General features: G+C 45.4%; 1 protein-coding gene across 1 annotated transcript in view; it reads right to left on the bottom strand.

Annotated features, from left to right (window-relative positions):
• Nucleotides 1-9903, bottom strand: part of CCR10 (C-C motif chemokine receptor 10) — a 48429-nt gene extending 38526 nt beyond the window's left edge. Inside the window, exon 1 of the mRNA XM_030221467.1 lies at nucleotides 9821-9903. Coding sequence (XP_030077327.1) covers nucleotides 9821-9847 — 27 coding nt within the window. The 5' untranslated portion in view covers nucleotides 9848-9903. The remainder of the gene's footprint in view (nucleotides 1-9820) is intronic.
• Between the last annotated feature and the right edge of the window lie 6179 nt (nucleotides 9904-16082).

Below are 16082 nucleotides of genomic sequence, written 5' to 3'. Positions count from 1 at the left end.
TTTTTCGCACAGCACAAAATTAAGCTGTGGAATGTGTTGCCAGAGGATGTGGTTAATTCACCACAGCAGGGTTCACAAGAGGTATGGACAAGTTCCTGAAGGAAAAGTAGACAAAAAAATTATTAGTCATGTAGGCTCATGAAAGCTATCACTCATCCTTGGAAATGAGCAATAAATCTAACCTTAAAATATAATTGCTGACTAACTGACTAGATATCACATTAAAAATTAGCATTGAAAACCTTGTAGTAGAACGTTGTTTTTTCAATCTACATACAAGGTTTTCAAGACAAATTATGTTTATTGTGTTTCTCAGCTAGTCAGTCTGCAACTATATTTTTAAGGTTAGTTTTATTAATAAAGTTTGTCGTTTGTACAGTAATTGGTATGATTTTGATTTTTCAAGAGTAGATATTGTAAAATCATTGCTATTAAGGACAGCCCATGATTTATTAATAGTGGAAATGAGCAATGGGAAACAGATCTACTTTTTAGGATCCACCAGGTACTTGTGACCCGGACTGGCCACTGTCAGAGAGAGGATGGGGATTGTAGTCTGACTCAGCATGGCTATTCTTGTTCTTGCTCTCATCTTGTTTGGAGGCCCTTTTTCTAAGCTGCAGTAGTAAATAAGCATAGCACATCGTAACATGGGACTTTCCCATGTGCTAAGCCCATTTCTAGTACAGCCATAACATAGGCATTTTTCTATTAGTTTAATTTCAGGCCATGCGCTAATGGTGGCATTAGCATGCAGCCTTTTAAAAAAATTAACACGGGAGCACCTACTGCCTCCTATTTAGAGGCGCTAAGGGCTCCCACTTTACAGATGCACTAACCAGTTAGAATGGCGGTAATGTCAGTGTGCTAGCTGAATAGCGGTTCCACACCTATTCCTTGCCCCTGACACGTCCTCTCCATAAAAATCCAAACATCATGCACTAAGCATGTGCAAATGGCAAAACTAACACAGAACATATTTAGTGCGTCCTGCGTTAGGTCTTTTTTTCCTGTGTTCAGCTTGCATCAGGGCTCAACACAGCTTAGTAAACTGACCCTTTTGGTTAGAACAAGAAAGCAGGCCTTTAATTGCTTGGCTCCAAATTTATAATACCAGTTACCCCTTGACACTAGCAAAGCTCTTGGCTTATGAAAGAATGGAAAGACATTTCTATTGATGCAGGTTTTTTGCTACATTTTCTCTGCTGAGCCGTGATCTGTTGAGACGCTCGAACTATGGACACCAGGGACAGGAGGTTGTCTGCCCTTGTCTCAGGAAGATAAGCTCGAACTGTCTTTGTGTTCAACTGGGCTCCAATGAATTCCAACTTTTGAACTGGAGTGAGATGGGACTTGGGGTAATTGATTACGAACCTCAGTAGTTCTAGCACCTGAATAGTCATTCGCATGGACTGCTGAGCGCCTGCCTTCGAGGTGCTCTTCACCAGCCAATAGTTGAGATAAGGGAACACATGCACTCCCAGTCTGCATAGCGACGCTGCAACTACCGCCAGGCACTTTGTGAATACTCTGGGCACAGACGCCAGACCAAAAGGCAGCACACAGTACTGAAAGTGCTGAGTTCCCAGCCAAAATCGAAGATACTTCCTGTGAGCTGAAAGTATCGAGATGTGTGTGTAAGCTTCCTTTAAGTCCAGAGAGCATAGCCAATCGTTCTCTTGAATCATGGGAAGAAGGGTGACCAGGGAAACCATCCTGAACTTTTCTCGGACTAGGAAATTGTTCAGGGCCCTTAGGTCTAGGATGGGACGCATCCCCCCTGTCGTTTTCTGCACAAGGAAGTACCTGGAATAGAATTATTATTATTATTAACATTTGTATAGCGCTACCAGACGCAAGTGGTGCTGAACACCTGACACAGAGACAGTCCCTGCTCGATAGAGCTTACAATCTAAAAAAATCCCAGCCCTTCTTGGTTTGACCACACTGGCCTTTAGAAAGGCGGAGAGTTCCTCTGCAAGTACCTGCTTGTGCTGGGAACTGTAAGAATGAGCTCCCGGTGGGCAATTTGGAGGTTTGGATTCCAGATTGAGCGTGTATCCTAACTGGACTATTTGAAGAACCCACCGGTCGGAGGTTATGAGAGGCCACCTTTGGTGAAAAAACATCAACCTCCCCGCAACTGGCAAGTCGTCCGGTACGGACACTTTTATTGAGGCTATGCTGAACTGGAGCCAGTCAAAAGCCCGACCCTTGCTTTTGCTGGGGAGCAGAATGGGCCTTAGCTACACACTGTTGATGAGAATGAGCACACTGGGGTTGAGCCTGGACAGGCTGCCGAGAAGCAAGAGTGTACCTACGCCTAGAATAGGTATAGGGAGCACTCCTCCTCCCGCCAAAAAACCTCCTAGATGAGGAGGCAGTAGCAGAAGGCACCCGGTGGGAGAGAGAATCCATAGCATCATTATGCTTCTTGATTTGATCAACGAGATCCTCTACTTTTTCACCAAAAAGATTATCCCCCCGGCAAGGAACATCCGCCATTTGCTGCTGGACAGAATGATCCAGGTCAGAGACATGCAGCCATGAGAGTCTGCACATCACTATACCCTGAGCAGCGATCCTGGATGCCACGTCAAAAGTGTCAAAACTAGTCCTGGCCAGGAACTTGCGACACGCCTTCTGCTGCCTGCCCGCCTGGCGAAAAGGCTCGGCCAGCTCCATAGGGAGTGCATCAACCAAGCTGGACAGTTGATGTATCGAGTCCCACAAGTGTACGCACGTGAAGAGCTGGTATGACTGGATCTTGGCAGCGAGCATAGCAGGCCTGATACGTCTTCTTTCCAAAAGAATCAAGAGTCCTAGCTTCTTTGCCTGGGGGCGCCGAAGAATAGTCTCTAGTACTCCTGGCTCTCTTGAGGGCGGAGTCCACCACCATGGAATTGTGGGGTAACTGAGACCTCATCAACCTAGGTTCACCGTGGATCCGATACTGGGATTCAGCTTTTTTCGGGACCACGGGACCAGACAGAAGGGCTGATCAGTTTCGCATAAGGACTTCCTTCAGTACCTTATGCAGAGGAATTGTGACAGCTTCTTTAGGTGGAGAAGAATAATCCAAGACCTCGAGCATCTCAGTCCTGGGCTCATCCTCAACCTCCACAGGGAAGGGAATAGCCATAGCCATTTTCCGGGCAAAAGAGGAAAAGGACAGACTCTCCAGTGGAGATAGTCTCCTTTCTAGCGTAGGGGAAGGATCAGAGAGAATCCCAAAGGACTCATCAGAAAAGAAGTACCTGAGATCCTCATCTGACTCCAATGAATGCTCCTGCTCAGTGTCGGATAAAACCTGAGTTAAGGTGCTTCGACACTGGACCTGCCTCAACGCCGAGGAACGATGTCCTCTATGGCGATGTCGAGAGGCCGATGCCCAGTCCGACTGCGGCGAAGCTGCCTCCACTGACGTTGAAGGGGAGTCAACCTGGGTGGCAGCCGACGTTGACGCCGCAGGTGGCATCACAGTCGGGAACCTCACCACAGGTAAAGGGCCAGAACCGCTGCAGTAGATGGTAGAGAAGGCACAAGCACCCCCGACATCGAAGCTGATTGACGTAGCAGTCCCTCCAGAAGTTCTGGAAACAAGGCCCGGATGCGCTCGCCGAGAGCCGCCATCAGAGAAGGCTGCAGGATCAGTGGGACAGGCAGTGTCAGAATCTGTAAAGGCTCGGGGGCAGGTACCGGGCTACTGGGTGACCGACGCATCGGCACCTCCTGTATGGAGGGGGAGCGATCCTCTTGGTGCTGCCACTTCTCGGGTGCCGACTCTCTCAATGCCCCGGAGCTCCCGGTACCGTGTGTCGAAGGAGAACGATGACGGTGCTTCTTCGCCTTTGCTCGATGCCCATCATCAAGACTCCTCGGTACCAATGAGGAGGACGTGGAATCCTCGCATCTCCTTGGGGCCGGGTCCGACAAAGGCCGGTCCCAGGCGGGAGGCTGCATAACAGGAGGCCTCGAGGCAGGTGGAGACCCACTCAACACCTCCCAGTGCGTCCCTCAGTAGTCATTACCTTCCCTCCTGACGTCGATGCTCTTGTCGATATTGACGCCGACGATCTCAGTACCGATGTCGATGTCGAAGGACCAGACTGAGCCCCAAAACGTTTTTCTCGTTGGGCTTCTCAAGACGCTCGAGTCCATTTCTTCATACGAAGACTCAGACTAGAAGCGGCTGGGTTATGATTGGGGCCAAGGCACTGGATACACCAGGCGTGGGTATCGGTACCTGAGATACTCCGGTTATACCGCGTACAACGCTTGAAGCCGCTGGGTGTCTTCGATGACATGGAAGGAAAAACGGCTTCTGTGAAATCAAAAGACATGATTGTGCCCTTGAAAAGAAGAAAGGCACAAAAGAAAAGGGGTAAGACCTGACCGAGCGGCCTAAAAAAACGGCTGCTTTGAAAAGAAAGAAAACTTACAAAAGGGGTCTAAAACTAAGAAAAATACGAGAAAGTAAATTTTTTTTTTAAATGTCCAAAAGAAAGTAGAAATAAATTGTCGACTCTTCCTGGGCCAAAAAACGAAGAGATGAACCGAAGTACGCTGTCTCTCCGCCGCGGACAAGAAAAAACTGAAGAGGCATGCTCGCACGATGGTCGTAGTCCGTGCATGTGCGGTGTGCACTGTTCGCACACCAGAAGACTCTGGCAAAACTTTACTTTTTTGCTTGCAAAAATTTGCCAATTCCTGGGCCGACGCGGACGTCGACCCACATGTGAGAACAAGCAGCCTGCTTGTCCTTGGAGAATGTTGACTGCATTTTCCCTGTGTTTGTGTTATGTTTGTTTATTGTTTTTACATGCTTGATATGTTTACATTGTATAAAACGTTTATGTGGTTCCTCAATGAGAAGGTCTTGATAAATTAGAGAGTAAGAAATAAGATGCATTTGGTTTAAATGAAAGGCTTCAAATAATTATTGATATAAAACACCTACCATCATATAAATGTAGAATTGTTGAGCAGCCACGTCTTAGTTGAGTTAATGCCAGAATGCTAAAAGCCCCCAGAAACAAGTGAGTTAGTACTGTCAGGTATTGGTGGTGGGCCCTGCATGTTTGTAATACCACCACGTCACATTATGTGAGTGCTTTCTAATATCTGAAATACACAAATATTCTATTCTGTTGTATGTAACTGATATATAGTTTCAAGTTTATTCATATTTGATATACCACCTAAGAGAACCTTATCTATGTGGTTTACAAATTGGTATAAACTAAGTGATGGGAAAAAGAAAGGAACTACAAAGTTAGACAAGATAGAGGAAAAGCAAGGAAGAGATGGAGGAAGGGAGAAGAAGGGCAGTATCGCTATTCCAACACAGCAGTGTTCAGGCCACTTAGGAGCCATTGGGAGATTGCTAGAGAGTCAATAGCCAAAGGCTTCATGAACGAGGAACGTTTTTAGTCTAGTCTTGAATTTGTCTAATGATTTTTCCAGTTGTAGGTGTAAGGGAAGAGTATTTCATTGGGAAGAATAAACAATGCTGTAGATTCCGATTGGATAGAGTCAAACAGATGTGTCAAAATGATGGTTTGACAAGGTAGTTGTGTTGTGAAGAGCTTTCTTGGAGAGGGAATATGGTATCAAGAGCTGCGACAAGTATACGGGGGGTTCTGAGTTGTGAACTTTATACAGGAAATTCTGTGTGCCACTGGGAGGCAATATTCCTCATGAAAGTTTAGAGTGATATGAGCATATTTTGAAGATCCAGTCAGTAACTGGACGTTAGAGTTCTGTAGGAGTTAGAGATGATGGATGTTGTGGGACCTTTTCCCTTGCAGGAGGGAATTACAGTAATCTAAGTTGGTTATTATGAGTGAATGGATAAGAACGTGAAGAGCAGGTTTGTTAAAAAAAATGTTGAACCGAATAAATATTTTTCAGCTTAAAGAAACAATTCTTGACTATGTTTGATAGGTGCTGTTGAAAGGATAAGGTGTTATCCAAGGTCACTCCTAGTACCTTTAGAGAACTGGGGATGTTAAGGGGGGGGGGGGCTCATATGGCCCAGGAGAATTCCCCTAAATTCTCTGGTTAGAGCTTGAGTTTGTTTGATTGGAGACATGCTATAATCTGAGCCAGCCTGTCATTTAGAGAGAGGATATCGTGGGCATTGTCACCAAACATGGTTGTTAATATTTGTTTGTTGTCTGCATAGACAAAGACAGATCAAGTGATTGCACTAAGTAGAGGGGACATAAACACGCTAAATACAGTGAAGGTAAGTATGAATCCCCGGAGAACACCACAGAGTGGCATGAACGCAACTGACTGTTTGGACTATGTATGGTCTGTCAGTTAGATAGGAAGTGAACCAGTTCAGGACTTTGATTTTCTCTAATTCCAATGTATTTGATATATTGACATTGAATAGTAACATTTTTGTCTCAACTATTTTAGCATGGAAATACTTTATGTCGTCTACCAGTTCTAAATTATATATAACTGATCTAATTCCTAATTACAATGCTGCATTAATGATCAATATTACCATATTTTATTTTTTTTAATCAGTATATTTTATTTTGTTTAAAAAATGTAAGTCATACCTGAGACAGTACTCTGTTTCTCATGAGGGAAGGAGTTTGTGCTTTTTGGGGAGGGAGTGGATTGGCGGGTGGGGGTGGGATATAGTAAGTCCAAAATTTTAGTTGGTTCTGCATTGTTTTGTTTATTGCTGTTTGATATAATGTGCACACTTTTGTAACGTTTGATCTATAGAATGTATATGTATACAACTTAATAAAGAGAATATTCCATAAGAAATGTAAGTCATTTTGAACCACCCGTGTCACCAGTAGAGCTGCCAAGTTACCCAGTTACAGGAAGTAGAATTTTTGACCAGTCCTGGTTTTGTGAAGTGGATCGTGTGCTGCGCTATTCATGTATTGTGGGAGTCACTAATCTGCAATACTGAGATACTGCAGGTTAGTGACTTGCATGGTTAACAAAGGTGCAAACCCTGCTTCAAATTCCTTAATAAGCTTGGTAAAGAAGGTGCCTTGCACTGCAACATTATGTCATGCTCTTCACTGTCTCTACTGTTTGCTGAGCCCTAGTGCGCATACGATGTGTGTGTGTGTGTTTTTTAGGGGGTAATTTTTCCACATATAAAGCCTGTTTTATGCATAGAAAATGGCTTTGTAAAACTGTTTGATTTGTGTATGCATGCACAAATTACATGCATGGAAAGAGTGTGCCTGCTTTTAGGTGATCTATGTATAGCTTGGGCAGACCGGAGGTAGACTTCCAATTTTCATGTGGATTTTGTACACCCATTGAGGAGGAAATTCAATAAATGGTGCTCAAAAATCAGTGTCGGAAAAGAAATGTTGCTAAGCATGATTCAATAAAAGTACGCACCCTTTATAGCATCGGGCTTAGTGCTGAAACTTGATATAAATACTGGTGCTCAAGTTAGGTGTGTATCCAGTAGTTGGAACATAAGATAGAGTCGGGCGGACTTCTACAGTCTTTGTCCCAGAAACACCAAAGAAAGACCATGATCAAGTACATAATATCACGCTCATTGTTGACTTAACCTTGAATTGATAATGAATGTGACAGTTGGGCAGACAGGATGCACCGTTTAGATCTTTATCTGCTGTCACTTACTATGTTACTAAAAGTGACTTGTGATAGTGTGGGCACGTGTTTTTTGTGCGTGCCAGGCCAGTTTTTACAACATCTGGGAAAAAAGGCTTTTTTTTCAAAGGGCCGGGAAAAGGGCTTGCGGTAAAATTGAAACCAGAGTGTGCCTATTTACAGCCTGAGCCCTTAATATCACCCATTGCAGTGGCATAGGAAGGGGGGGGGCGGGAGGGGCGGTCCGCCCTGAGTGCACGCACTCAGGGGGTGCCAGCCCCGCTGGTTCCCTGCTCCCTCTGCCCCGGAACAGGTTATTTCCTGTTCCGGGGCAGAGAGAGCAGGGAACCAGCGGGGCCGACGCAGCTCCGAGTGACGTGCACTCGGGGCGGATCGGCCCTCCCGCAGGTAAGAATGCATTCCAGAGGGGGGGGTTGCGCTCCAGGGGTTTTTTTTCGCTCCAGAGGGGGGGTGCACCGCAGAGGGGGGGGGGGGGGTTGCGCCGTGCTGCACCCGGGGGAGGGGTGCGCAGCGGCGACCCACCCCGGGTGTCATTAGCCCTCGCTACAGCGCTGACCCATTGATCTACCAGTAAGAGTTCACATGCTACATGTGCAGTGAGTGGTCGGCACATGCCAACTGCCGATTAACGCCGGAAATACCACACGTGGTAGGAAATAAAAAAAATAATTTGACCCCGCGGTATGGGTGCATGCCAAATCTGAAATTACCACCAGGGGGCATGCTAGCCTGGCAGTAGTCTTGTTTTGACATGCTCTGCACGCATGTAGAGCCTACCACGCCTCTGTAAAAGGGCTCCTATGTTGCTATGTAACAACATATAACTTTTCAGAACACTCTGAACATGCCCATACCCCTCCCTTTTGAGGTACTCACTATTAGTTAGGCGACATGCCTTACAGAATAGTGCGCAGTCAGATGTATGTGCCAATTAAAGTCAATAATTCATTGTTAGCACCCAATTGACATTAATTGATTCATTAGCCATTTAATTTGCACATACATCTCAGAAGAGTGCCCAAATTTTGGTGCCATGTATAGAATCCGGGGGTGAGTTCCTCAATACATTTCAACTTCTTTACAGTAGCTGTGAATTTGGGCATTGGGTGCTAGTGGGACTTGATCTAGGTATCTGCTCTAGAAAGGCACATTGGTGCTTCTGTTGCTTTTATTAAAAAAACAAATTACTGGATTGGATTTATTACTTCTAACCCACCCTTATCTAGGGCGGTGAACAAAAGTACATGTATAAAATCACATAAAACAACAAAAACAAATTCTTCATGATACACAGCTAAAAAGAAAAGAAATTAAAAAAATAAAAAACATAAAACAACTAAAACAAATTCTTCATGATACACAGTTGAAAAGAAATGACAATATATTTTAATTAAAAAAACAATGTCCAAATCCCCTAATTAAACCAAGAAGCAGCACCAACAGTCACATAATATGCTAGGCATAGCAAGTGTGCTTTTTTCATTTGTTGTTTAAATGTTTGTGCATGTTGCTCATTTTTAAGTCTAAGAGGCAGCTTATTCCACTCCAACGGTCCAGTCACTGAGAAATGTTTTTTGGACATCTCCTATTGACAATCTGTTAGAAAACTAAACTCTTACTGTGCAGTGATTGTGTCCTCTGTGTGACACGCTGTTCCAGTCCATGTTTTAATCTGGGTATTATTTATGATTTTTTTTTAATGTGGGTGCATGGCACTGGACTGCCCTTTCATTTACACCAAACTCTAAACAATATTCAGTTTTAAAGCTTTCAAGGCTCCCTATCTATCCAATTTTATTAAAAATATCCCCCTTAAAAAAAATACCTGTTAAAACCTCACTTCAATATTAATATATTTCAATTCAGTGTTAAGTACAGGGTCTCATTGCATAAAATGGGACCTGTGCTAAAACAACCTGACATAACAGTAGCCGATGTTGATAACTACCCCCTCTCCCAAATAAAAAGTGCATATCAACTAAGGAGATTAATATACAAATACCAGAAAATGAAAAATATTAGTAATGATATAGTAACTATAAAGTGGTAGGCACATTGACTACACTTTCTTCCTTTGATCTGATGTGAATATGCTTTGACAGACTGCAAAATCAAATGAATTTGTTACAACTGTTTTAAAGAGGGGACTTGGCTTAATCAGACGGCTGCAGGAAATACTACTCACCTGATATGGCTCCTGAAGTTCTTCCATTTGAAAGTATTACTGGCAGAGATTGTCTTAGCCTTGAGAAGCAGTTTACCTCTCTGAGAGAACTGAAACCCTATTTAAATAGACTTGTACTGTTGCAGAAAGCCACAAGAAAGGAAGCTGAAAATGTGGTAAATAGCTTCATGGCATTAATGCACAGGAGGCAAGCATTTCTCAACTAAAAGGGAACTTTAGAATGAAAGCATATACGATAAAGGTGAAAGGGGATAGGAGTAATCTAAGGAAATGGTTCTTTACAGAAAAGGTGGTCTGAATTCAAGAAAGCATGGGACACGCACAGATAATCTCTAAGGAAGAGAACGGGACTGTAGTGATTAAAAACTGTTATGGATGGGCAGACTGAAGAGGATATAGGGGCTTTTTTTTTCTATTCTATTCTAATGGAGTTTTCTATACCGCTAGACTTCCCATTGGGATTTATAGCGGTTTACATATTAAAGAAGTCTCCTACAATAATGGAGAGAATACAACCATCTAAAATATTCAATTCTTCATAAAACAGCTTAGTAAAAGTATAAATTCAAATCAGCAAATATGTTTTCAACTGCTTCCTAAAAGAAATGAAAGAAGCTACAAATCTTAAATCTTGAGGACGTGCATTCTAAAGTGGAGGTGTGGCCTAGTGGTTAGGGTGGTCGACTTTGGTCCTGGGGAACTGAGGAACTGAGTTGGATTCCCACTTCAGGCACAGGCAGCTCCTTGTGACTCTGGGCAAGTCACTTAACCCTCCATTGCCCCATGTAAGCCGCATTGAGTCTGCCATGAGTGGGAAAGCGCAGGGTACAAATGTAACAAAAATAAAATAGATACTATTGGACATTCTACATGGAATGTTGCTATCATTGGACATTCTACATGGAATGTTGCTACTATTGGAGATTCTACATGGAATGTTGCTATTCCACTAGCAACATTCCATGTAGAAGGCTGCGCAGGCTTCTGTTTCTGTGAGTCTGACGTCCTGCACGTCAGACTCACAGAAGCAGAAGCCTGCACGGCCACATTGGTGATCTGCAAGGGCCGACTTCTACATGCAATGTTGCTAGTGGAATAGCAACATTCCATGTAGAATCTCAAATAGTAGCAACAGTGGAGGAGTGGCCTAGTGGTTAGGGTGGTGGACTTTGGTCCTGGGGAACTGAGGAACTGAGTTTGATTCCCACTTCAGGCACAGGCAGCTCCTTGTGACTCTGGGCAAGTCACTTAACCCTCCATTGCCCCATGTAAGCCGCATTGAGCCTGCCATGAGTGGGAAAGCGCAGGGTACAAATGTAACAAAAATAAAATAGATACTATTGGAGATTCTAAATGGAATGTTGCTACTATTGGACATTCTACATGGAATGTTGCAATTCCACTAGCAACATTCCATGTAGAAGGCTGCGCAGGCTTCTGTTTCTGTGAGTCTGATGTCCTGCACGTACGTGCAGGACGTCAGACTCAGACTCACAGAAGCAGAAGCCTGCGCGGCCACATTGGTGATCTGCAAGGGCCGACTTCTACATGGAATGTTGCTAGTGGAATAGCAACATTCCATGTAGAATCTCAAATAGTAGCAACAGTGGAGGAGTGGCCTAGTGGTCAGGGTGGTCGACTTTGGTCCTGAGGAACTGAGTTCGATTCCCACTTCAGGCACAGGCAGCTCCTTGTGACTCAGGGCAAGTCACTTAACCCTCCATTGCCCCATGTAAGCCGCATTGAGCCTGCCATGAGTGGGAAAGCGCGGGGTACAAATGTAACAAAAAAAAAAAAAAAGTCGTGCTTCAAAACATGGAAGTGAGAAGGCCACCACAGATTTCTGCAGTCTTTACTATGGGGATCTTTTACTAAAGCTTAGCTCAAGTTATCTGCAGCAGGGCCCATTTTATTCCTATGGGTCTTGCTGCAAAGTAAAAGACCCCCTATGTTTCTATACTTCTGTTATCAAAAGAGCTACGCTAATCACTCCATAGAGTCACTAATAAGTAGATTTTTTTTTTTTGTAAAGGTTAATGAAATCTAATTTTAAGGCACAACCCATGGTGGGGGTAAATTTCCAACAGTCCTAGTTTTCAGATTCTGGGGGTAGTTAAATGTGTGCACTTTACATGTATTTTCAAGCAATGGCTTGAGTTGTTTCTCTGAAAATCACAAAATGCAAAGCACTCACATTAAAAGCATCTGCGCCTTGTCCACCTTCTATTTCTGCAGGTGTTGGGAGGGGGAAGGGTGTGTGTCAAATAGCACACATACATTTTCTGCCCCTGACCTAAATGCATCCACAGGAGCACCTTGCTTATTCACAACTAATGTTACACACTTTCCGAAACGCGAGCATTATGGTAGCCATCTTTTGAGGACGACAGCATTTAGTCAGGCTGCCTTATCTGGCTAAATGCCTGCCTGCCCCATGTGTACCAGCTTAGCTAAGGTTATTTACACTGTCAGCACTTAGGCCAAGATGCACTAAAAAATCGTTAAAGCCCTTCCTTTACCGATTCCCTTAGCGAATCGGTAAGAAACGGGCATGCATCAAGGAAAAGGAATGCAAATGAGCAGTTCGTTGTAGCTCACTTGCATTCTCTATTCCATCGGTAAACAGTCGGCCAGTTGGCCGGTCGAGCATGCACAGAGCAGCCAAGCGTTATGCTAGCTGCTCTGCACATGCCAAATACGCCTTTGTGCCACCCGAAAGGAAGACGCCGCGCTGCTCACCCCCTCCAAGGCCTGCTGCAGGAAAGCCCCGATGCGGCTTAATCGTAGCAGGAGAGTGCAGTTGAGAACGTCCATCCAAAAAGACGTCCTTTTTGGACGTCCTCCCCCCCCCCCCCCAATAATAAAAACATCCTTTTTGGACGTGCTTCACTCAGCTGATAGACCTTGAAGTCTCTGAGCCAATCACAATGTCCTCAACTGCACTCTCCTGCTACAATCGAGCCGCATCGGAGCCTTCTTGCAGCAGGCCGTGGAGGGGGTGAGTGGCGCGGCGCCTTCTTTTCGGGCGGCACAGACTTTTATTAAGTGAAGGACATCAAAAAAGAATGTCTTTGGAGTGGGTTTTTTTTTCAGGTGAAGGACGTCCAAAAAGGACGTCCCTGACAACATTTTTTTCCCGTTAGTTTTTTCACGGTAAGGGGATTGGAAAACCGTAGTGCATCTCATTATAATAGCCTTGCAATAGCCTTTGGATCATCTGCATTCCATTTTCGTTAGCTGCTACTGTGATCAGAAAATGGCTTGGAGAAGCCTTTAGTGCATGCCAGGGTTTACTACTTGCTCATTAATGGCTCGTTAAGTTTAGTGCATCTGGCCCTTAGTTAAAGACAAAAATGTTATCCTGAAGTTAAAAAGCTTCAGATTCCATGAAAATGCCAAAGCTAATACAAAGTTAACAACTATTTTGTTCTTGTTGAACATCTTATTTTCTTCAAACAAGTTTCTTAACAGGATAAGAGATCTGATAAATGTATCTTTTTTTGTTTGTTTTACAACATTGTTTCCTGTAGCGGAGAGCACTGGAGAACTTCAAAACAAAACAATAATTTGAAACCAGTCTTTTACCATTAAAACAGGGCTGGATTAAGTCCAACTGATGCCCTAAGCACAACCCAACAATGGCTTAACTGAAAAGATCCAATAAGTGCTGAGAAATATCATTATTGTACGAAACAAAATATCATATATATTTATAGTGATTACAAAAACACTAAAATTCATGTTGGATAGTGGGTGTGGCAGACAGCAGTGAAAGAGTTAAGGTCATGAGAGCTAGGGGAAAAACACTGTGGTATGCCCCCCCCCCCTCCCTTGGTGCCCTAAGCATGTGATTATTTTGCTTTTGCCCGCAGGTCTGGCATCCCTACCTTCCTCTCACCCTCTCCTCCAACACCCCCTCCATCCCACACACAACTAGCCTGGTATTGTTCCATCCCATCCCTGTCCCTCTGGCTTCTCCCCGGTGCTGTGGCAGAGGAGGCCCTGAAAACTGGCTGTCTCCAGGTGCTGCATCCCACCCATGGAAATTTGCATCAGCAATGTGGAATACAGCAGAGGAAAGGCCCCACCGGCTGGAGATAGCCAGTTTTCATCTGCCACAGCACAGGGGAGAAGTCAGAAGGACAGGAGAGATGCTAGGGGAATAGGGGAAAGAGAGAGAGAGAGCGCAAGAGAGCATAGAGGGAATGGGGGGGGGGGGGAGTAATGCTGGACCTTGGGGGTTGGGGCAGATGGAAGAGTAAGAAAGAGACCTGGACCAAAAGGGAAAGAGGGTTCAGATGCTGGACTGTGTGTGTGTATGGGGGGGGGGGGCAGAGAGAGATCTGAACCAAAGGGGAGGGAGGGGAGAGGAGAGAGATCTGACTGGGGAGAGAGGAGAGAAGGCAGATGCTGGACTGGGGAGAGGAGAAAGAGATTAGGCAGAGGTTGGACTGGGGGAGGGGAGAAGAGAGGAAGCAGATGCTGGACTGGGGGGAGAGGAGAGAGATCTGGACCAAAGGGGAGGGATAAGAGAGGAGGCAGAGGCTGGACTGGGAGGGGGGAAGATCTGGACCAAAAAGGAGGGAGAAGAGAGGAGGCAGATACTGGGGGGGGGGGGGGGGAGGAGAGGAGAGAGATCTGGACCAAAGGGGAGGGAGAAGAGATGAGGCAGATGTTGACTGGGGGGTGAGAGGAGAGAGATCTGGACCAAAGGGGAGGGAGAAAAGAGGAGGCAGATGCTGGACTGGGGGGGGGGAGGAGAGAGATAAGGACCAAAGAGGAAAGAGGAGGTAGATGCTGGACTGGGGGGGGGGGGAGGACAGAGATCTGGACCAAAGGGGAGAGAGAAGATAGGAGGCAGATGCTGGACTGGGGTCGGGGGAGAGGAGAGAGAGAGAGATCGATCTGGACCACAGAGGAGGGAGAAAAGAGGAGCCAGATGCTGGATGGGTAGGGGGAGAGGAGAGAGAGAGAGACTGGACCAGAGGAGATAGGAGTAGAGACACTGGACCAAAGGAGGTAGGTAGAGAGAGATGCCACACCACAGAGGGTGGGGGGTAGAGACACTGGACCAAAGGAGGTACAGTGGTGGAAATAAGTATTTGATCCCTTGCTGATTTTGTAAGTTTGCCCACTGACAAAGACATGAGCAGCCCATAATTGAAGGGTAGGTTATTGGTAACAGTGAGAGATAGCACATCACAAATTAAATCCGGAAAATCACATTGTGGAAAGTATATGAATTTATTTGCATTCTGCAGAGGGAAATAAGTATTTGATCCCCCACCAACCAGTAAGAGATCTGGCCCCTACAGACCAGGTAGATGCTCCAAATCAACTCGTTACCTGCATGACAGACAGCTGTCGGCAATGGTCACCTGTATGAAAGACACCTGTCCACAGACTCAGTGAATCAGTCAGACTCTAACCTCTACAAAATGGCCAAGAGCAAGGAGCTGTCTAAGGATGTCAGGGACAAGATCATACACCTGCACAAGGCTGGAATGGGCTACAAAACCATCAGTAAGACGCTGGGCGAGAAGGAGACAACTGTTGGTGCCATAGTAAGAAAATGGAAGAAGTACAAAATGACTGTCAATCGACAAAGATCTGGGGCTCCACGCAAAATCTCACCTCGTGGGGTATCCTTGATCATGAGGAAGGTTAGAAATCAGCCTACAACTACAAGGGGGGAACTTGTCAATGATCTCAAGGCAGCTGGGACCACTGTCACCACGAAAACCATTGGTAACACATTACGACATAACGGATTGCAATCCTGCAGTGCCCGCAAGGTCCCCCTGCTCCGGAAGGCACATGTGACGGCCCGTCTGAAGTTTGCCAGTGAACACCTGGATGATGCCGAGAGTGATTGGGAGAAGGTGCTGTGGTCAGATGAGACAAAAATTGAGCTCTTTGGCATGAACTCAACTCGCCGTGTTTGGAGGAAGAGAAATGCTGCCTATGACCCAAAGAACACCGTCCCCACTGTCAAGCATGGAGGTGGAAATGTTATGTTTTGGGGGTGTTTCTCTGCTAAGGGCACAGGACTACTTCACCGCATCAATGGGAGAATGGATGGGGCCATGTACCGTACAATTCTGAGTGACAACCTCCTTCCCTCCGCCAGGGCCTTAAAAATGGGTCGTGGCTGGGTCTTCCAGCACGACAATGACCCAAAACATACAGCCAAGGCAACAAAGGAGTGGCTCAGGAAGAAGCACATTAGGGTCATGGAGTGGCCTAGCCAGTCACCAGACCT

The sequence above is a fragment of the Microcaecilia unicolor genome, chromosome 12 (assembly GCF_901765095.1).
Source record: "Microcaecilia unicolor chromosome 12, aMicUni1.1, whole genome shotgun sequence".
NCBI classification, from domain to species: Eukaryota; Metazoa; Chordata; class Amphibia; order Gymnophiona; family Siphonopidae; genus Microcaecilia; species Microcaecilia unicolor.
The sequence above is the reverse complement of the archived record's forward strand: the minus strand, read 5'-3'. Positions and strand labels throughout refer to the sequence as shown.